This window comes from Bombina bombina, chromosome 8, assembly GCF_027579735.1.
Source record: "Bombina bombina isolate aBomBom1 chromosome 8, aBomBom1.pri, whole genome shotgun sequence".
Lineage (NCBI taxonomy): Eukaryota > Metazoa > Chordata > Amphibia > Anura > Bombinatoridae > Bombina > Bombina bombina.
In genome coordinates, this window is record NC_069506.1 from 182,671,791 (window position 1) to 182,695,694 (window position 23,904).

General features: G+C 39.4%; 1 protein-coding gene across 1 annotated transcript in view; it reads right to left on the reverse strand.

The window, feature by feature from the left end:
- Positions 1-23,904, reverse strand: part of SLC17A7 (solute carrier family 17 member 7) — a 140,651-nt gene that overhangs the window by 111,547 nt on the left and 5,200 nt on the right. Inside the window, exons 3-4 of the mRNA XM_053691050.1 lie at positions 20,493-20,745; positions 4,119-4,237 (exon numbers count right to left, since the gene is read on the reverse strand). Of these exons, the coding sequence (XP_053547025.1) occupies positions 4,119-4,237; positions 20,493-20,745 (372 nt within the window). The remainder of the gene's footprint in view (positions 1-4,118; positions 4,238-20,492; positions 20,746-23,904) is intronic.

Sequence of the window (23,904 nt, forward strand, 5' to 3'; positions counted from 1 at the left end):
GATGTGTAAATGGTGATTTTGGGGTTAATAGTGTGTTTAGGTACTTTGCGATGTGGGGGGCTGGCGGTTTAGGGTTTAATAGTTGTATTTAGTGTTTGCGATGTGGGTGCTGGCGGTTATGGGGTTATTAGTTTTATTTAGTGTTTGCCATGTGAGGCGATGGTGATTTAGGGGTTAATAGTGTGTTAAGGTACTTTTTAATGTAGGGGATGGCAGTTTAGGGGTTAATAGGCTAGGGACTTATGGTAGGGTTTTTTAATTCACTTTTTTTTCTCCATTGACTTCTAAGGGGAATGCAAAAATGTGAGGTCTTTGCGTGAGTAGGGTGTTAGTCCCCCCCCCCCCCCCCCCACACACACACACACTTTTTGTCTCCATTGATATCTATGGGGAAATACATGCATGCGCACGCAAAAACTCAGGTTAGCATTTTTGCGCTTTTCAGGTTACTGCTAGCCCAGAATAAGGTTTTTTGCAACATATAACGTAATATGAGCAGAACCTGACAAGCGAAAAAAGCTTAACGCTAGTAGTGTTTTCGCTAACACATAAAAAAAACAAAATACAGCGCCACAAAGAAGGGACAACAATTTCCCAGCTGATATAGTCTGACGACACAGGGACAGTATACACCAATTCCCATATATTTGCATGTGATAGAAACTACTATAAAGAGGAATATAGACAGATACTGATCTAAAAACCCAGTTTAAAACCTTACTTAGGAACTCCCAGTTTAGCACTGTTGATGAGGTTAGGCTGGGACACCCACTGAAAAGAAGGAAAGCAGGAAACGCAGACCCTCCCCCTTACCAGCATATGAGAAGACCTATTACACAAACAGGTCAAGCAGTAATCTGTAGACTTCAGTCTACAACTGATCATTTGGGGCTTGGCACAATGTTTTTAAAAAATAAGCAAAACTATACATTGTTATTAAAACACTCCCAGATGGGCTATGTAAAATGATAATCTACAAAACATTTATGCAAAGAAAAATCTAGTGAACAATGTCCCCTTAATATCCACCTTATGCATAGTCTCAAAAGGAGGTGCCTGAAAAAACATTTACACCAAGTTAAGACTCCAGGAAGGAGAAATCAGCTTGAAAACAGGCTTAATTTGTGCTAAAGCCTTAAAAAATGAATGTCAGGAAGATTAGCAATCTTCTTATGAAACAAAACTGAAAACCAGAAATTTGCCCTTTTAAAAGGCTGTCAGATAGGCCCTTATCCAAACCATCCTGTAAGAACTGCAAAATTCTAGGAATTCTAAACGAATGCCAGGGAAAGACATGATCTATACACCAAGCAATAAAAGCCTTCCACAATTTATGATAAATCCTTCTAGTCACAGACTTTCAAGCCTGGATTAAAATTTAAATCACAGGATCTGAGAAAGCCCTATGATTAAACACTAACAGTTCAATCTCCATGCCATCAAGCTTAGAGATGTGAGATCCAGATGGAAAAACAGACCTTGAAACAGAAGGTCTGAATGTAGAGGAACTGGCCAGGGAAGGAAACTGACATCTGAACCAGATCCGCATACCAAATCCTGTGAGGCCAAGCTGGAGCAATCAGGATTACTGACAATTTCTCTAGCCTTATCTTGAAAATCACTCTGGGAAGAAGTACCAGAGGAGGAAACAGTTAAGCAAGCTGAAATGACCATCCACAAACTCTGCCCAAGGGTCCCTGGACCTCACAAATTACCTGGGAAGTGTGTTTTTTTTTTTTCAAACAAAAAGTCCTCAGATCTATCTCTGGGAGACCCCAAAGATCCACAATCTGATTGAACACATCAGACCATTCCCCTGGATGCAGAGACTGACGAATGAGAAAATCTACTTCCCAGTTGTTCACTTCTGGAATATGAACTGCAGAGACTAGACATGACTTGACTTCTACATGACTTGACTTCATAAGATCGCAACTCCTTAAATTGTCCGCCACCTTTTAGGTGGCAGACTGCAATCATCCCGATCATATACAATCGGGTTGATTGACACCCCCTGCTAGCGGCTGATTGGCCGCTAATGTGAAGGGGGAGTCATTGCACAAGCATTTCTTGTGAAATGCTTGTAAAATGTTAAATGTCAACAGCGTATGCTGTCGGAGTTTAGCAATGTCGGGCAGATTTGGTTTGCTATAGCGAATCATGTCCGCCCGACATTTATTAAATCTACCCTCAAGTCTGAAGAGCCCTGAAAATAGCACAGAGTTCTAGAACATTTCTGAGCAACCTCGCCTCCTAAAAGGCCCAAACCCCTTGTGCTCTCAGAAACCCCCAAATAGTTCCCCAAAATGAAAAACTTGCATCTGTAGTGATCACATTCAAGGTAGGAGCAAAAGAAGCCCCCTGAATAATGAAATGATGATCTAGCCACCAAGTCAGCGACTGATATGTACTGTGATCCAGAAAAATATTTTGAGATTGCTGAGTATGATCCCTGCACCACTGACGAAGCATACAAATCTGAAGGGGTTTCATGTGAAATCAATCAAATGGAATTGCATCTGATGCTGCAACCATAAATTCCATACAAAGAGCAATAGAGGGAAAAGAGAGGGACTGAAGGTTCAGAAAGGCTGATAACAAATTTTGCCTTCTCTGATCTGTTAGAGAAAGACTTATGGAGACTAAATCTATTTGAAAATGGAGAAAGTAAACCTTTGGGAAATGAATCCTCAAACCATTCTGTTGAAGAAACAACAACAGTCTGCTGGTGTGAGATTCTGCTAAATGAAAAGATAGAGCTTGAACAAAGATATCGTCTGGGTAAGGAAACACTGCAATACCTTGAGATCTGATCACAGACAATAAGACACCTAGAACCTTTGTAAAAATCCTTGGAGCTGTAGCGAGACCAAATGGTAGAGCAACAAACTGAAAATGTTTGTCTAGAAAGGCAAACCAAAGAATCTGGTAATGCTCATGAGTGCTATCCCAACATGCACAAACCTGAAGATGCACAGGAAAAAAATTCAGACTAACTAAGCGCTCCAAAAAATCTGACGCATGCAAAACATTTTATCAAAGGGGAATGATATATATATTTTGTCCCAAGGCTGTTTATATAAATACATTTATAACTATAGGTGCCCATAAGGCCTGTCATAGTGTCATATAGATACAAATATGATACTTACCAACAGATATTCATCTACCAGTAAACAAGTAGAAAGTCAATCCAGAACTAAAACACATAAGCAGTGTTATGGAATAGGAGTATATAGCAGATACATAGAAGGAGGCAAAAGACAAGTCCCTGAGGCCATTTATGGAAGGTCTGCAACAAATTTTCCCATGAGGTGAAAAAAAGTGCCGCTAACCATACCCCGTATTCGTACCTCTGACAAACACTGTACTCTGAGGGGAAAACAGGCCTTAACATAGACTGAAAACCCCTTTCACTGAAGAATCATATGCACATCTTAATTTTTCACCTTCCTCCAGCGAAGGCAAAGACAAGATTGTGGTACCTGTGAGGTGGGAGGGGTTGTATAGATCTCTTGGGGTTTGGGAATCTTTGCCTCTTACTAGTGGTAGGGAAGAGTAATTCTCAGGAGTAATGGATCGTGGACTCTTACCACCTGTATGAAAGAAAGATACCTAGGTATCAGTGTATACAAGCATGATCCCCCTGTTGTATGAGTGCATGATTAGTGATTGACACATACCTCTCAATGATCCCATAGCACACAAACTGATCTGCCCCTAATGCATTGTTCCACCCATCTATAAACAGTGGTACACTGCTCACAGGTCCTCCTCAAACTATCAACGTTCCAGAAAGATTACAGAAAGTGTAAGGAGGTTTATAGTCAGTACCAGGAAAAAGTGGAAAACCTTTTATAAAGGGCTATACTGTAAAACTATTTTTTTGCAAGAGTATACATTTATATCATTATTACAATGACATTTAACATATCTAGTGATTAATAAAGCACCACATATGAACAATGCTTACTATCAGATGGGCAGCAGTTGATAATACAATTTACTGCTTTCCACTGAAAAAAAAGCAAAAATACAATTTCAGATACTCACATATAACCTTAACTATTAAGTCAAAATGCAATAAAACATCACACACTCTTCCACTTATATCATACCTGTTGGCTGCAAACTTTTGACATATATACCCTCCCGGTATCTGAGTTACTATGTAGCCCCAAAAGAAGGATCCATGAATCATGCCGACTGTTTCCGGATCCCAGGTGAATTGTGCTTGCTGAAACAATAGAGATGTGAGAATGTTATAAACTCCTTGAAGTCAATTTAACCCTTTGACTACATTACAAACAGGTTCATCACAGAAGGAAGCTATTTTATTAAACAAAATGGCAAAATTTGCATTTTGTTGCACATTTTACAAACATTACTAGCAAATGCATTACTTAAAAAATACACACTTGAAAGTCAAGCAAAAATAAACATATACAATGAGTGTGAGTTGTGTGCTCTTTTCTAGCCTACTCCTTTTAAGATACTAAAACAGCATAATTGTAAATTATGGGAGTAGAGAACAGCATCTACTCAACATCATATGTATTCATACCTATGCTAACATTTCACTGAGACTCCAAAGAAAACACTAAGGGATGAAAAGCCCAGAATAGAGAGTTAACAGTTTACTGCTATAACAAAACTATCATTATGACATTAAATAAAGGCAAGGAGACAAACACTGGAGAGAAGACCACAATGGTCATGTTTATTCATCACAATAACATTTAACCAATTGAACTTATTAAATAATGGGGATGTGGCAATTGAGTCCCTGATCAACTCAAGTTGGCAAGAGGTCAAGGCCCTGCAACAAAATCTGCAGCGCAGCCCCTATGCTCTGCTGAAGGCAATATCAGTGGGGCTTTGCAGGGAGTTCTTATGACCTGCCTACCTAAGAAGAACACATGGGTTTTAAGGCCTTCTCATCGGCCCGGTCACTCCGCCCTATTTCTTTGACTAAGGGCAAAAAGGGGCCAAGATCTCCTGCTAATAGAATGTAAACAAAAAATCCAACCCATAAGGGGCCCCAGTTACGCTAGGCCATATAAACCAGTTCTCACTGGGGGGAAAACTAGAATTAAGAACACAGACTTACAAATGACTAGCTTAATTAACCCTACTCCAGCCGTGTTGACTATATCAACCTTAGGGGAACTGTAAACCTCAAAGCTGCCATCCAGTCAACCACAAGGAAGGAACAAAGAAGATCTTCAGACAGAACAGAGGCCTGGAACTTATAAAGGTAAGTTCAACCAACTACCAAAACAGCAACAATGTTGCAACTAACTACATTTCCCTTCCCATCCCTCTGAGCCTTAACCCTTAACCCTTATCTCTTAAGGCTGCTCCAAGCCCATAAGAGCTCTACACTAATCTTCAAATTAGGCAGATCTCTCCAAATTATATGTTATTCTATGGATCAAATATAGCAGAAAGCTGATGGACATCATTCAATGCATCACTGGTAACACTAGGGGCATGTGTGCCAAGGATTTGCAATTGTATTGCCATTAGAAGTTTTTACTCTGCTAGTGATAACTTTTAACTAAAGAATTATAGTATACACAAATACTAGAAAAAAAATTCAAATAGAATTTTAAATGTCCTGCTGTACGTTTTAGCTTTTCAGCATTTCTATGTACTTTCAATCAATTTAAATTAATCTAGGCCAGTGATGCAAAATCTAACAGACAATGGGCTAGACTCATACAGACTCATTAGGCTGCCAAGTTGTCTCATTGTTCAGGTGACATCAGGGCTGAAATTTATTGAGCCTCACTTAATCTATGATATCTCGCTGATTGTCAGTGAGCATTCTTGCCATTAACATATGAACTTGTGTTAAATGGCCCTATATATGATATCTTGAACAGCAAACGTGAACCGCTAGAAATGTGGAAAAACAATAATTACAAACACAGCACTTCAGAAAGACATTTGCAAAAAGATTCTGTAAATGTGTGTATTTGTTAAACTTTTGTTTCTGTTTTGTTGGAGCATTCCCAGGTACTATAATGTGTTGAAGGTGTGATTGGGATTTCTCTAACTGTGACTCAACATGCAGGAATTAAAAAGACATTATTGCCCCTTTCCAGTATTTCCTCTTGTGGTCGAGTCTCAATATATCAAAGCCATTGAGGTTATTTTATTCTTATTTTTTTTAACTTCCATTATATTTTCTTTTGTGCATATGGTAAAGTGGACTGATATGGTTGCAAGACAGAATTGGCTACATTGATTTCAAAGGAGCTTATCTCTCTAATAGTTTTTTTTGGGAGTGGAGATTACACAATTTTTTAAGTAGAAAAGTTCCAACAAGTTTTACTTTTCAGAGGGATATTCATTTTACTAATTAGTTTTTTTTTTTAAGTCTATCCCATTGAGAAGATGGAACACAAATGCTGAAACAATGTCCTAAACTGAACCCAGGGGTCAATGCATCCTATAGTAAAAGATCAATTTTAAAAGGGCAGTAAACTTAGCAAATAATGTTATATAATTTTGCACAGCTTTCTAAAGCAAAGGATTAAAGAGATATTTTACAACGAAAATTGAATTATATAACATTGTTTGCTAGGTTTACTGCCCCTTTAAGTGCACAACTACTACATCCACAGTTCCCAGATGGACCCTCTCAATGGATTTCAGTTAATACACAAAAGAGACAGACACAAAAGAAGGGCAGCTTTTCTAACCAAAAATATGTCAGTTTTTGTGAAAAGTACAGTCTTTGGGGTAGATTTAACAAGCAGCGGATGCTGCTTTTTACGTCCGTAGTTCCTGGCTTGCCGGAAACGTAAGTTAATAAACAGCGGTCGTAAGGTGGCGGACTGCAATCATCCTGATCCAATACAATTGGGATGATTGACACCCCCTGCTAGCGGCAGATTGCCCGCAAATGTGTAGGAGGCGGCAATGCACAAACATTTCACAAGAAATGCTTGTGCAATGTTAAATGCCGACAGCATATGCTACAGAGAATCATGTCCGTCCGGCACTTAGTAAATCTACCCCTTTATCTTTTCATACTTTAAAATAAACTATATATACAAGTGGCATAAATATAGCACATCAATGTCATGCTGAGAAACACATTGTATTTACTACCTAAAATATAGGTAACAGTCTTTATGTATAAAGAGCATAGTGTGATGTAACCCAACTAGTGTATAGGGCAGTAGTAGTTAGAGGGCAACACATTTTGGGGGATATGTTGAGTGAATTCTGCCTTTCCACTTCCCTCCAATGATAAAAAATGTATTAATTTTATTACAAGTTAAGGATTCCTGGTTGTCCAGTGATTGTGCATGACACCTTCATGGGTGCCATATTTGTAAGAAATCTGAAACAAAAATTAGCTAAAATGTTTAGAGTTTGGGGACAATTTGAAACAGCAGATTTCCCATTACCTAGGCCAGCACCAAAACTAAATAAACCTTTGCATATAAGAGAAAATGGTAAATGTTAGCTTTCATATGTAAACCCAGCATATTGGTTTGGAGCTTATATCAACTATGGACTGGAGCATATTATTACTTAAAGGCTTGTATTATGTATAAAGTCTGGTATCAATTTCAACTCATAGTGATATAGCAAGACAGAGTGACTTGTGCAATATAAGCATCTGTGGTTTGCAAAAGTAATTTAGCTACTGCCTATTTGTATTTTCGATACTTAGAGGACAACTAGAGTAGAATTCCATAATGAATAAATAGTAACAAAGTAGATGGGGTTGAAAAAAAAGACCAAAGTCCATCGAGTTCAACCTATACAAATCTTAATATACTTACAAAAAGCTCCAGTTGAGCTTAAATTGATCCCATTTTTAAAAAAATGGTGATGCATTTAACACAAGCAATCATATCACTAAATTCTGTTTCTAGCCAGAAATATATCTAACCCATTTTTAAATCTATCTAAGGTAATAGCATTTACTACCTCCTCAGGTAATCAGTTCCACAATTGCATTGCTCTAACAGTGAAGAACTGTTGCAGGAGATTAAGGGGGGTAGTTATCAAGCCGTCAACCTCAAATACGCTGGAATTCCGCAGCATATTTGTGGCGAGGCTGATTCGCCTTAGTTTTTAAAGGCTAGAGACCGGCAAAAGTAGAATTTTGTGACGTAAGCTTCGATCCGCCGGACTCAGTCCGACACATATCGATTCTTACATCACTCCAGATGTTCCGCACACAAGTGCGGCACAATCTGACTACTTTTGCTAGTTATCAAAAAAACTAGCAGGTACGCTCGGCACTTTTCCGGCCCAGCGTACCTGGTTTTCAATCCGCCGCCCTGGAGGCGGCGGATCCCATAGGAATCAATGGGAGTCTGACCATAGCGAAAGTACAAGTTCGCTGCTGCCAGACATCCCATTGATTTCTATGGGAGCTGTCTACACCTAACACCCTAACATGTACCCCGAGTCTAAACACCCCTAATCTGTCCCCCCTACACCGCCGCAACTAAATAAAGTTATTACCCCCTAAACCGCCGCTCCCGGAGCCCACCGTAAGCTACTCTATACATATTAACCCCTAAACCGCCACTCCCTGACCCCGCCGCAACTATAATAAATGTATTAACCCCTAAACCGCCGCTCCCGGACACCGCTGTAACCTACATTATACCTAGTAACCCCTATCCTGCCCCCCTATACCGCCGCCCTCTATAATAAAGTTATTAACTCCTATCCTGCCAATCCCACACCTCGCCGCAACTAAATAAATAGTTTAACCCCTAAACCGCCGCTCCCGGACCCCGCCGCAACCTATATTAAACTTATTAACCCCTAATCTGCCCCCCCTACACCGTCGCCACCTATAATACATTTATTAAGCCCTATCCTGCCCCCCACTACACAGCCGCCACTGTAATAAATTTATTAACCCCTAAACCTAAGTCTAACACTAACCCTAACACCCCCCCAACTTAAATATTAATTAAATAAATATAAATAATATTTCTATTATTAACTAAATTAATCCTATTTAAAACTAAATACTTACCTTTAAAATAAACCCTAATATAGCTACAATATAAATAATAATTATATTGTAGCTATCTTAGGATTTATTTTTATTTTACAATTAAACCTAACACTACACTATCATTACATTAATTAAATAAATTAACTACAAATAACTACAATTAAATACAATTACATAAACTAACTAAAGTACAAAAAATAAAAAAGCTGTTACAAAAAAAAAAAAAAGTTACAAACATTTAAAAAATATTACAACAATTTTAAGCTAATTACACCTAATCTAAGCCCCCTAATAAAATAACAAAGCCCCCCAAAATAAAAAAATTCCCTACCCTATTCTACATTAAAAAAGTTCAAAGCTCTTTTACCTTACCAGCCCTTAAAAGGGCCTTTTGTGGGGCATGCCCCAAAGAAAACTGCTCTTTTGCCTGTAAAAGAAAAATACAACCCCCCAACATTAAAACCCACCACCAACATACCCCTAATCTAACCCAAACTCCCCTTAAAATAACCTAACACTAATCCCCTGAAGATCATCCTACCTTGAGTCGTCTTCAGCCGAGCCACCGATGGAACTGAAGAGGAGATCCGGAGCGGCAGAAGTGATCCTCCAAGGGGCGCTGAAGAAGTCTTCCATCCGGGCGATGTCATCTTCCAAGCGGCGCTGAAGAAGTCTTCTATCCGGGCGATGTCATCTTCCAAGCGGGGTCTTCAATCTTCTTTCTTCAGGATCCATCTTCATTCCGCCGACGCGGAACATCCTTCTTTCCCCACGGACTACCGATGAATGAAGGCTCCTTTAAGGGACGTCATCCAAGATGGCGTCCCTTCAATTCCGATTGGCTGATAGGATTCTAGCAGCCAATCGGAATTAAGTTAGGAAAAATCTGATTGGCTGATTCAATCAGCCAATCAGATTGAAGTTCAATCCGATTGGCTGATCCAATCAGCCAATCAGATTGAGCTCGCATTCTATTGGCTGATCCGATCTGATTGGCTGATTGGTAAATGGGATTAATTTAGTTAATAATAGAAATATTATTTAGATTTATTTAATTAATATTTAAGTTAGGGGGGTGTTAGGGTTAGTGTTAGACTTAGGTTTAGGGGTTAATAAATTTATTACAGTGGCAGCGGTGTAGTGGGGGGCAGGATAGGGGTTAATAAATGTATTATAGGTGGCGACGGTGTAGGGGGGGCAGATTAGGGGTTAATAAATTTAATATAGGTTGCGGCGGGGTCCGGTAGCGGCGGTTTAGGGGTTAAACTATTTATTTAGTTGCGGCGAGGTGCGGGATCAGCAGGATAGGGGTTAATAACTTTATTATAGAGGGCGGTGGTATAGGGGGGGCAGGATAGGGGTTACTAGGTATAATGTAGGTTGCGGCGGTGTCTGGGAGCGGTGGTTTAGGGGTTAATACATTTATAAGGGTTGTGGCGGGGTCTAGTAGCGGCGGTTTAGGGATTAGTAACTTTATTGAGTTGCGGGGGGCTCCGGGGGCGCCGGTATAGGGGGTAGAACAGTATAGTTAGTGTGGGTGCTTAGTGACAGGCTAGCAATAAAGCTGTAAAAAAGCCGAAGAGCAGCGAGATCGGATGAGTGATAACTATCACAGTCCGCTGCTCATCGCCCCGTACTTGGTGCATGGCTTTTTGATAGATTTATTGATAACTTAGGCTAATTTTTTCAGGTCCGCGGCGGCGATGGTAGGCGAGTTTAGGCGGGCGTATTGGGCCGGCGAAGGCAGGAAAGTTGACACGTTGATAACTACCCCCCTAAATCTCCTTTTCTCCAGCCTTAAATTGTGCATAATAAAAAAGAATAAAAGTAATTAATTTGCAGTCACATGTCAGAATTGAAGGGATATTTAAGTCATATATTTTATAGGCACGCCATATATTTGAAAGAAACAACAGAATTGTAGAAGATCTGCATACAGTGGCCTCTAGTTATGAAGCCGTCTACTTACCTGCATTTGCCGGCCCAATACGCTTGCCTAAGCTCGCCCCATCGCCGCCGCGGACCTGAATACGTTCGCCAAAGTTATCAAAAAAGCTGTCAAGAAGCCGCGCACCAAGTACGGAGCGATGAGCAGCGGACTGTTGTTAACTGAAAGTCATCGATCTCATTGCTCATCGGCTTCTTCACAGCTTTCTTGATAGCCTGTCACTAAGCACCCACACTAAACTACACTGTTTTACCCCCTAAACCGCCGCTCCCGGAGCCCCCCGCATCTAAATAAACTTATTACCCCCTAAACCGCCGCTCCTGGACCCCGCCGCCACCTACATTATACCTATTAACCCCTATCCTGCCCCCCACTACACCGCCGCCACTATATTCAAGTTATTAACCCCTATCCTGCGGATCCCGGACCCTTTCGCAACTAAATAAATTGTTTAACCCCTAAACCGCCGCACCCGAAGCCCACTGCCACCTATATTAAAGTTATTAACCCCTATCCTGCCCCCCACTACACCGCCGCAACATACATTAAACTCATTAACCCCTAAACCGCCACTCCCGGACCCCGCCACAACTAAATTAAATGTTTAACCCCTAAACCGCCGCTCCCAGACCCTGCCGCCACCTATATTAAACTTATTAACCCCTATCCTTCCCCCCCTATACCGCCGCCACCTATATTAAACTTATTAACCCCTAAACCTAAGTCTAACACTAAACCCCCCTAACTTTAATATTATTTTAATAAATCTAAATAAAACTTACTATTATTAACTAAATTATTCCTATTTAAAACTAAATACTTACCTATAAAATAAACCCTAAGATAGCTACAATATAACTAATAATTATATTGTAGCTATTTTAGGATTTATATTTATTTTACAGGCAACTTTGTATTTTATTTTAACAAGCTACAATAGTTATTAAATAGTTATTAACTATTTAATAACTACCTAGCTAAAATACTTACAAAATTACCTGTAAAATAAATCCTAACCTAAGTTACAATTAAGCCTAACACTACACTATCATTAAATTAATTAAATAAATAAACTACAATTACCTAAAATTAAATTAAATTAAATAAACTATAGTACAAAAAACCAAACACTAAATTACAGAAAATAAAAAAGAATTACAAGAAGTTTAAACTAATTACACCTAATCTAAGCCCCCTAATAAAATAATAAAGCCCCCCCAAAATAAAAAAAAATGCCCTACCCTATTCTAAATTACAAAGTAACCAGCTCTTTTACCAGCCATTAAAAGGACTTTTTGCTGGCCATTGCCCCAAAGTAATCAGCTCTTTTACCTGTAAAAAAAATACAACCCCCCCAAAATTAAAACCCACCATCCACATACCCCTACTCTAACCCACCCAAACCCCCCTTAAAAAAACCTAACACTAACCCCCTGACGATCTCCCTACCTTGAGTCATCTTCACCCAGCCGAGCCGAATTCTTCATCCAAGTGGCGCAGAAGAGTTCCTCCATCCAGCAGAAGTCTTCATCCAGGCGGCGTCTTCAATCTTCATCCATCTGGAGCGGAGCGGAGCCATCTTCCAAGGAGCCGACGTAGAGCCATCCTCTTCAACCGACGACTGAACGACGAATGAAGGTTCCATTAAGGGACATCATCCAAGATGGCGTCCCTCGAATTCCGATTGGCTGATAGGATTCTATCAGCCAGTCGAAATTAAGGTAGGAAAAATGAGATTGGCTGATTCAATCAGCCAATTAGATTGAAGTTCAATCCGATTGGCTGATCCAATCAGCCAATCGGATTGAGCTTGCATTCTATTGGCTGATCGGAACAGCCAATAGAATGCAAGCTCAATCAGGGGGTTAGTGTTAGGTTTTTTTAAGGGGGGTTTGGGTGGGTTAGAGTAGGGGTATGTGGGTGGTGGGTTTTAATGTTGGGGGGGTTGTATTTTTTTTTACAGGTAAAAGAGCTGATTACTTTGGAGCAATGCCCCACAAAAAGCCCTTTTAAGGGCTGGTAAAAGAGCTGGTTACTTTGTAATTTAGAATAGGGTAGGGCATTTTTTTATTTTGCGGGGCTTTATTATTTTATTAGGGGGCTTAGATTAGGTGTAATTAGTTTAAACTTGTAATTCTTTTTTATTTTCTGTAATTTAGTGTGTTTTTTGTACTATAGTTTAGTTTATTTAATTTTATTTAATTTTAGGTCATTGTAGTTAATTTATTTAATTAATTTAATGATAGTGTAGTGTTAGGTTTAATTGTAACTTAGGTTAGGATTTATTTTACAGGTAATTTAGCTAGGTAGTTATTAAATAGTTAATAACTATTTAATAACTATTGTAGCTAGTTAAAATAAATACAAAGTTGCCTGTAAAATAAATATAAATCCTAAAATAGCTACAATATAATTATTAATTATATTGTAGCTATCTTAGGGTTTATTTTATAGGTAAGTATTTAGTTTTAAATAGGATTAATTTAGTTAATATGAGTAATATTATTTAGATTTATTAAAATAATATTTAAGTTAGGGGGGGTTAGGGTTAGTGTTAGACTTAGGTTTAGGGGTTAATAATTTTAATATAGGTGGCGGCGGTATAGGGGGGCAGGATAGGGGTTAATAATTTTAATATAGGTGGCGGTGGTATAGGGGGGGCAGGATAGGGGTTAATAACTTTAATATATGTGGTGGCGGGGTCCGGGAGCGGCGGTTTAGGGGTTAAACAATTTATTTAGTTGCAGCGAGGTCCGGGATCCGCAGGATAGGGGTTAATAAGTTTATGTAGGTGGCGGTGGTATAGGGGGCGGCAGATTAGGGGTTAATATGTATAATGTAGGTGGCGGCGGGGTCCGGGAGCGGCGGTTTAGGGGGTAATAAATGTATTTAGTTGCGGCGGTGTAGGGGGGGCAGATTAGGGGTGTTTAGACTTGGGGTACATGTTAGGGTGTTAGGTGCAGACACTTCCCATAGGAATCAATGGGATATTGGGCAGCAGCAAACATGAGCTTTCGCTATGGTCAGACTTCCATTGATTCCTATGGGATCCGCCACGCCACCTCCAGGGCGGCGGATTGAAATCCAGGTACGCTGGCCCGGAATAGTGGCGAGCGTACCTAGTAGTAGTTTGATAACTACCAAAGTAGTCAGATTGTGCCGAACTTGCGTTCGGAACATCTGTAGTGACGTAACCATCGATCTGTGTTGGACTGAGTCCGGCGGATCGTAGGTTACGTCACTATATTCTACTTTTGCCGGGCAGTAGGGGTTGATAACTAAGGCGAATCAGCCTCGCCACAAATACGCTGCAGAATTCCAGCGTATTTGCGGTTGACGGCTTGATAACTAGAGGCCAATATGTTTAAATATGTATTATGTTTTTTAGTTCAATGACATATCCCCTTGGAAAGTTTATTGGTATGTTTAACCCCTTAATGACTGAGGACGTACGTCATACGTCCTCAGAAAAAATACATTTAACGCCTGAGGACTTATGGCGTACGTCCTCGGTTTGGAAAGCAGCTGGAAGCGATCCTGATCGCTTCCAGCTGCTTTCCGGTTATTGCAGGATGCCTCGATATCAAGGCATCCTGCAATAACAATTTTTACCCCTCCGGTGCAGAGAGAGCCACTCTGTGGCCCTCTCTACACCGGACATCGATGGCCGCATTCGTTGGTGGGTGGGAGCTGCAGTGGGAGGCGGTTGGGTGGCCATCGATAGGTTCTGAGCCTGAGAGGGGGGCGGGATCGGGGGTGGGACAGTCGGGGGCGCGCACGCGCGCGTGCATGGGGGCAGTGGGCGGGCGCGTGCACGGGGAGGGAGCGAGTGGGAACCACTACACTACAGAAAACACAAAGTATAAGTGGGAGAAAGGGGGGGGGAGGAAATGCCCCAAAAAGTAATCTAAGGGATCTGGGAGGGGGTGGCATAGTTGCCAACATTGGTCGTGGGGGGGGGGGGGAAGCTACACTACAGAAAAAAAAAAAAAAAAAAAAAAAGTGATACTATATATTGTAAACTGGGTACTGGCAGACAGCTGCCAGTACCGAAGATGGCTGCCAAGAAGGTAGAGGGGGAGGTTAGAGAGCTGTTTGGGGGGGGCGGGGAGGTTGGGGGCTAAGGGGGGATCCTACAGAGCAGCATATGTAAATATGCAAAGGGAAAAAAAGAAAGAAAAAAGGGATGCCTTTTATTTTAGTACTGGCAGACTTTCTGCCAGTACTTAAGATGGCGGGGACAATTGTAGGGTGGGGGAGGTAAGAGAGCTGTTTGGGAGGGATCAGGGGGGGTGATGTGTCAGGTGGGAGGCTGATCTCTACACTAAAGCTAAAATTAACCCTACAATCTACCTAATTAACCCCTTCCCTGCTAGCCATAATACATGTGTGATGCGCAGCGGCATTTAGCGGCCTTCTAAATACCAAAAAGCAACGCCAAAGCCATATATGTCTGCTATTTCTGAACAAAGGGGATCCCAGAGAAGCATTTACAACCATTTGTGCCATAATTACACAAGCTGTTTGTAAATGATTTCAGTGAGAAACCTAAAATTTGGAAAATGTAACGTTTTTTTTTTATTTTATCTCATTTGGCGGAGAAATGGTGGTATGAAATATACCAAAATAGGCCTAGATCAATACTTTGGGTTGTCTACTACCCTACACTAAAGCTAAAATTACCAAAAAAAGCTCCCTACATGCTTCCTAATTAACCCCTTCACTGCTGGGCATAATACACGTGTGGTGCGCAATGGCATTTAGCGGCCTTCTAATTACTAAAAAGCAACGCCAAAGCCATATATGTCTGCTATTTCTGAACAAAGGGGATCCCAGAGAAAAATTTACAACCATTTATGCCATAATTGCACAAGCTGTTTGTAAATAATTTCAGTGAGAAACCTAAAGTTTGTAAAAAAAAAAATGTGAAAAAGTGAACAATTTTTTTAATTTCATCGCATTTGGCGCTGAAATGGTGGCATAAAATATACCAAAATTGGCCTAGATCAATACTTTGGGATGTCTTCTAAAACAAAATATATACATGTCATGGGATATTCAGGGATTCCTGAAAGATATCACTGTTCCAATGTAACTAGCGCTAATTTAAAAAAAAAAAAGTGGTTTGGAAATAGCAAAGTAACAGATTTTGGGGGTCAAAGTTAGATATGATAAAAATAATGATATCTTTAGAAAGTCCATTTAATGGCGAGAAAAACTGTATATAATATGTGTGGGTACAGTAAATGAGTAAGAGGAAAATTACGGCTAAACACAAACACCGCAAAAATATAAAAATAGCTGTGCTGTGGTCATTAAGGGGTTAAAGGATTACTAAACACAGTAGAATAGCATAATCAATAAATACTTACAGTAATATAAATTCAAAAACACTAAGTTTGAATTTCTTTCAATTAGTTATTTCAATTTTCCTTCATATTGCATCATGTGACAGCCATCAGCCAATCACAAAATGCATTTGCATATATTCTGTGAATTTTTGCACATGCTCTATAGGTGAGCAAATAAAAATATGGAGTACATTTAGATCATGGAATTGAATTGGAAAGTTGTGTGCTCTATCTGAATCATGAAAGTTTAATTTTGACTTTAGTGTTCCTTTAAATTATCTCCTGTGTTGTGGTCAGTTAGGGATAGGTATTAATGAGCTCCTGCACTGATTACTTAGTCACTATTTAGAATACAGTAGGGTCTGGGTTCTAAATCCTTCATGATGAACTCTAGATTCTCTAGGGGCTTTGGAAAAAACATAATTTTCAGGGTTCACAGAGACAGTAAACACCTTAAGATGTATATAAATGTTTAGTTATGCATAATGAAACAACTTTGCAATTTACCTTCATTATTTATTTTATCCATTTTTTCATGTAATTCTCAGAATTTAAAAATGCACCCTGTTGACTTCTCAAGGCTAACACTGACACATACATCTCCCTAACTTGATTTAGCTGATAACAACTGCAAAATAATATAATTTATACTAACATTATGACCTTGACAAGGCTTATTGTCTGCAAACTAAAGCACAGATTGGCTTCTCCAATTAGGCCCAATGATTCTATAAAAATAAAAATTATAAAGGCAGATTTTAGATTGAGAGCTGCTCATCTACCTACACAGGGTTCTGGATGTGAAGGATATATGCACACATCATAACATAATGTTTAACAAAAGCCCCCAAAAGTGTTTACATGATTTTTCTCCTTACCAGCAAGTTTTTGATAATCAGGCCTATGTGTTCATCCCTGCAAATGGGATTACATGCATAGTTAAAATCAGCTCTAGAGCAGCAACTACTTAGACTTAGCTGAAAACACCTGATAGGCCAATAGAAAGAGAAATATGTGTGTAGCCATCAATTACTAGCTAGCAACCAGTAGGTGCTACCGAGGCAATCTAACGTCTAGATTTAGAGTTTTGCGGCCGAAGGGGTGCGATAGCTACGCGTCTTTTTTTTCTAGCGCTGCTTCTAAACAACGCTGGTATTTAGAGTTCTCTGAAGGGCTGCGTTAGGCTCCAAAAAGGGAGCGTAAAGGCATATTTACCGCCACTTCAACTCTCAATACCAGCGTTGCTTACGGTAGCGGCTAGTTGGAAAAACGTGCTTGTGCACGATTCCCCCATAGGAAACAATGGGGCAGTTTAGGCTGAAAAAAAAACCTAACACCTGCAAAAAAGCAGCGTTAAGCTCCTAACGCAGCCCCATTGTTTCCTATGGGGAAACAATTTCTAAGTCTGCACCTAACACCCTAACTTGAACCCCGAGTCTAAACACCCCTAACCTTACACTTATTAACCCCTAATCTGCCGCCCCTGACATCGCTGACACCTACATTACACAATTAACCCTAATCTGCCGCTCCGGACACCGCTGCAACCTACATTATACCTATGTACCCCTAATCTGCTGCCCCTAACATCGCTGACACCTATATTATATTTATTAACCCCTAATCTGCCCCCCAACGTCGCCGCTACCTTACCTACACTTATTAACCCCTAATATGCCGACCGGACCTCGCCGCTACTCTAATAAAGTTATTAACCCCTAAACCGCCGCACTCCCGCCTCGCAAACCCTATAATAAATAGTATTAACCCCTAATCTGCCCTCCCTAACATCGCCGCCACCTAACTTCAAGTATTAACCCCTAATCTGCTAACCGGACCTCACCGCTACTCTAATAAATGTATTAACCCCTAAAGCTGATTGGAACAGTCAATAGAATGCGAGCTCAATCTGATTGGCTGATTGGATCAGCCAATCGGATTGAACTTGAATCTGATTGGCTGATTCAATCAGCCAATCAGATTTTTCCTACCTTAATTCCGATTGGCTGATCGAATCCTATCAGCCAATCGGAATTCGAGGGACGCCATCTTGGATGACGTCATTTAAAGGAACCATCATTCATCGTCTAGTCGTCGGTGAAGAAGGATGTTCCGCGCCGGAGGTCTTGAAGATGGAGTCGCTTCTCGTCGGATGGATGAAGATAGAAGATGCCGCTTGGATGAAGATGTCTGCCAGTCCTGATGTCCTCTTCTGCCCGGATAGGATGAAGACTTCTGCCGGTCTGGATATCCTCTTCTGCCCCATCGGATGAAGACTTCGGCCCGGTTGGGCGAAGACAACTCAAGGTAGGGAGATCTTCAGGGGGGGTAGTGTTAGGTTTATTTAAGAGGGGTTTGGGTTAGATTAGGGGTATGTGGGTGGTGGGTTGTAATGTTGGGGGGTGGTATTGTGGGTTTTTTTTACAGGCAAAAGAGCTGATTACTTTGGGGCATGCCCCGCAAAAAGCCCTTTTAAGGGCTGGTAAAAGAGCTGGTTACTTTTTTAATTTAGAATAGGGTAGGGACCTTTATTATTTTGGGGGCATTTTTATTTTATTAGGGGGCTTAGAGTAGGTGTAATTAGCCTAATGTTCTTGTAATCTTTTTTTATTTTTTGTAATTTAGTGTTTGTTTGTTTTTTGTAATTTAGTTTAGTTTATTTAATTGTATGTAATTGTAGGTAATTTATTTAATTTATTTAATGATAGTGTAGTGTTAGGTTTAATTGTAACTTAGGTTAGGATTTATTTTACAGGTAATTTTGTAATTATTTTTACTAGGTAGCTATTAAATAGTAAATAACTATTTAATAGCTATTGTACCTAGTTAAAATAAATACAAAGTTGCCTGTAAAATAAATATAAATCCTAAAATAGCTACAATATAATTATTTGTTATATTGTAGCTATATTAGGGTTTATTTTACAGGTAAGTATTTATTTTTAAATAGGAATACTTTAGTTAATAAGATTTAATTTATTTCGTTAGATTAAAATTATATTTAATTTAGGGGGCTGTTAGGGTTAGACTTAGCTTTGGGGGTTAATACATTTATTAGAGTAGCGGCGAGGTCCGGTCGGCAGATTAGGGGTTAATACTTGAAGTTAGGTGGCGGTGATGTTAGGGAGGGCAGATTAGGGGTTAATACTATTTATTATAGGGTTTGTGAGGCGGGAGCACGGCGGTTTAGGGGCTAATACATTTATTATAGTGGCGGCGAGGTCTGGTCGGCAGATTAGGGGTTAATAAGTGTAGGTAAGGTAGCGGCGACGTTGGGGGGCAGATTAGGGGTTAATAAATATTATGTAGGTGTCGGCGATGTTAGGGGCAGCAGATTAGCGGATCATAGGGATAATGTAGGTGGCGGTGGTGTGCGGTCGGCAGATTAGGGGTTAAAAATATTTATTATAGTGGCGGCGATGTGGGGGGACCTCGGTTTAGGGGTACATAGGTAGTTTATGGGTGTTAGTGTACTTTAGAGCACTGTAGTTAAGAGCTTTATAAACCAGCGTTAGCCCATAAAGCTCTTAACTACAGCCTTTCCATGGGCGGTAGGAGTTTTGTCGGTAGAGTTGTAACGCACACTTCAGCCAAGACTCTAAATACCAGCGTTAGGAAGATCCCATTGAAAAGATAGGATACGCAATTGGCGTAAGGGGATCTGCGGTATGGAAAAGTCGCGGCTTGAAAGTGAGCTTTAGACCTTTACCTACACGACTCTAATTACCAGCGGGCGGCAAAAAGCAGTGTTAGGACCCCTTAACACTGCTTTTGACGGCTAACGCAGAACTCTAAATCTAGGCGATTGTGTGCTTTTAAATACGAATACCAAGAGAACTAAGTCAATTTGAAAATATAAGTAAACTGAAAAGTCTTTTAAATTTCCATGCTCTGTCTGAATCAAGAAAGTAGAATTTTTTTCCGTGTCCTTTTAATATATCTTTAAATAGCTTCAAACCAATTTTAAAGCAAATAAATAGTGTTGGTAAATAACACCTGTGTAACACTGATATCATATACTTCAAATACTTTCATTACCAGAGCATTAAAGGTTTTTATTATTGAAAAATACCAGCATGTATCAGTAGTAGGCTGTTTAATTGTTCTGTACTGTCACAACATACAGTTATAAAAAAAATATTTGCTAAATGAGTTGTTAAACCAATATATTTATTGAGCGTTTTCCTACCTCCATAACAAGTTTGTTGCCTTTGTAAACTGTGTTATTGTTAACCATGCTGACAATAGCCACTCCAAGATTGCACCGGATGCCAAAGGAGATACAGAATCCCAATCCACTCATGATGGCAATAATATAACGCCGGGGAAGCCCAAAACAGGTACAGTCCACTACGGGTTGGCGTTTCTCTGTAATTACCACAGGCCGCCCTTCTTCTGTTAGCTCAATGGTTTCTCCATTAGTTTGTTTCTTCTCTAGTATCCTGCAAAAAGCAAGAGAAAGAAAGCTCACAGGTTAACTGGATTGCTGTAGTCTTTGTTTCATTTTGTATTAAGTTACTCTTTTACAAAGCAATCAACTGTATTTGGCAGTACTCCTCTGAAAAGTGTCATTTTCCCTATAAAATACACTAAAGAACATTTAATATTGATTTTTACAGAAAAAGAAAGGTGTTCCTTAATTAACCTTACTAAACTTAACTCAAGGAATTTCTGGGTCACAAAACCCTTTTAACTTTAATTACCTGTTTTCTTTCAAGTGTTTTGTTGAACAGATTTTGAAAGATCTATACTTTATTACTTGCAACATATTGGGAGGTTTTCTAATACTACATTTATGTATGGCTCTATTTTTCAAGCTGCAGCTTTGGAGCCATGAATGAGTCTGTAGCAGATAGTTAAGAAGCAGTGGTCTTAAGACTACTGTTTCTTAACTTTTCCGCCATTACAGAGGTGGCAGATTACCCTGGACTAATCTGACCAAGGTGATTGACAGCCTCTGCTCTCATATGATTAGTTTTGCAAGAGAAGGGTGTGGTTCACCCCAGTCTCCTAGATATAAACCTTGTTGGGTCTATAATATAATAAATGGAGACCTTAGTTAAAGTTGTTTATTCAGACTTTAAAACTAACTAAGACAGCAGCTAATTGGCTGAAAAGAACACTTCCACAGGTCTACTGGTGGAAAGTGATACTCCCCGCAAAAATAAAAAAAGATACTCAGTGCAGAAACATCTTTTAAAATAGTTCTACATTTAACCATTATAATTATCTTAAGAATTCTTGCAAATCAAGAAGCAACATAATCCTTTATTGAAATTATAACAGTTGATAACCAACATAGCCAACCCTGGATGGTTTTGTTTAATAAACCAAATAAATAAATATAAAAACAAATATTTTTGTTTGTGTAACAGTGTATTTTTTTTACAATTGTAGTAACGAGTTTTAAGAAAGCATATTAAGGTTTTTGAAAGATTAAGACATGACATCAGATATTATGTACAAGGGAATATAATTTATGGCATTATTTATGCGTAGTCAGCTACTAAAAATGTCTGACAAAATTCTTTGTCAAATATATTTTGAATGTAAAGAAAGTTGTTGCTAAGATGGTATTGTAGCTCAAAATAACAATGAAAAAATAATGAAAGATAAGGGTCAAAATGTATTTAAAGCAGAAGCAGCCTTTAATATGTATAGAATTGTACTGACTGTGGAGTTAATGGTTACAAAATAGAAAAGACTTGATCATTTGGATATATTTAAGGAGAAAGTAAATTCAAATAAATGCAGGCCCAGTGGTCAAGGAATGTGGAAAACATAAGTGCTTATATTATTATTTTAACAATAGATAATAACAGTAAAGGTTCAGGAAACCCCAAATTTTGGAGAATATAATTTTAAACAACCTTCCATTATACCTCTATTATCTAATTTGCTTCTTTCTCTTGGCAACCTTTTTTTTTAAGAAACAGCAGTGTGCATGGGTGAGCCAATAACATGAAGAATATTTGTGTAGCCACCAATCAGCAGCTAGAACAAACAAATGAAATACTGCACCCACCACTCACAAAGCACGGAGAGGGCTTACCAAGCCCAACAGGATCAACAAAAAAGAAAGTTCTCCACCTTGTGAACAGCAAGAACGACCTTTATTGTGCATACAGGGTCCAAAATCAGCAACGTTTCGGGCAAACACTTAGCCCTTTTTCAAGCAGCTCCCAAATCTACCTAGGTATGCTTTTCAGCAAAGGATACCAAGAGAACAAAATAAGTTTGAAAATAGAATCAATTTGGAAATGTGCTTAAAATTGCATTCTCTCTGTTAATTGCAAAAAAAGAAAAGAAATTGGGTTTCATGTTCCTTTAAAACCTTATCTTCTGAGGGCAAAGCATCCAATTTTTGATAGTGAGAATATTTTAAATATCTGTTTCATAGCTAAAAATAGAGATGAGTAGGCATTTTTTTTATATAAATATATCCAGTGTGATGGTTATTTAAGGTAAAAAGTAAAAAGTTTTTCCTTAAGCGAAAGCCCCATGTGCACTAACATCTGGAGGTTTGACAGCAGGCTGCTCTAATAAATCCATCTCCTCATTCTGTTGGGTGCGCTACAAAACCCTGTACTGACTTTCACTCGAGCAGCAGCGCTAATCCAATGAAAAAAATATACATACCTCTACAACTTTATATTTATATATCTTTATGGATATATAGATATATATATATTATAGATGATAGATAGATAGATAGATAGATAGATAGATAGATAAAAAGATGATAATATAAGCAGTATCACATTTATTTATGTAAAAACTTGGACACACAGAAGTGAAAGCATATGTAGGAGTGAGCCGTAAAGAGACTTCACTGAGTTTTAAGTTGTATTATAGTTATTTGTGCACAGTGTTTTATTTTTAGATTTTTATTGTATACATTGGGCTAAATTATTAGTGGAGTGCTAGGTATCGCTCCAGCTCATGCCTTAACTGTCCTACAAGTAAGCATTTTGAGTGCATCGGTTATTTTAAAGTTAAAGGTTTTCACTTGAGCTAACCCAACTAGCTCATTAACATATTCCCTCATAGGAGCCGATTTAACAAGGGCCGAATGGCCCTGAAAGCAAGTGTTTCCGCGCGAGCCTTCAGGCTCGCCGGAAACAGGAGTTAAGAAGAAGCGGTCTTAAGACCGCTGCTCCTTAACTTGTCCGCCAGTTCTGAGGAGGCGGACAGCAATCCGTCCAAACGTATACGATCGGGTTGATTGAAACCCCCTGCTAGTGGCCGATTGGTCGCAAATCTGCAGGGGGCAGCATTGCTCAAGCAGTTCACCAGAACTGCTTGAGCAATGTTAAATAGCGACAGCATATGCAAATTAGCGTATGCGAATTATGTCCGCCCGGGGTATGATAAATCTACCCCATGGACTTCAATGGAGTGTGAAAAGTGGGGAAAAAACGAACACCCTACAGATAATATTATTATGAATGTAACTGTACTTTTAACCCTTTGAATGCTAATGACGGCTCTGAGCCATCACAGAGTTTCCCACACTTGTGCTAATAACGGCTCAGAGCCATCACTAGCACTCTCCCACCTTGAGGGAGATCTGGGGGCTCCCACCCGCTCCTACCCCGGCG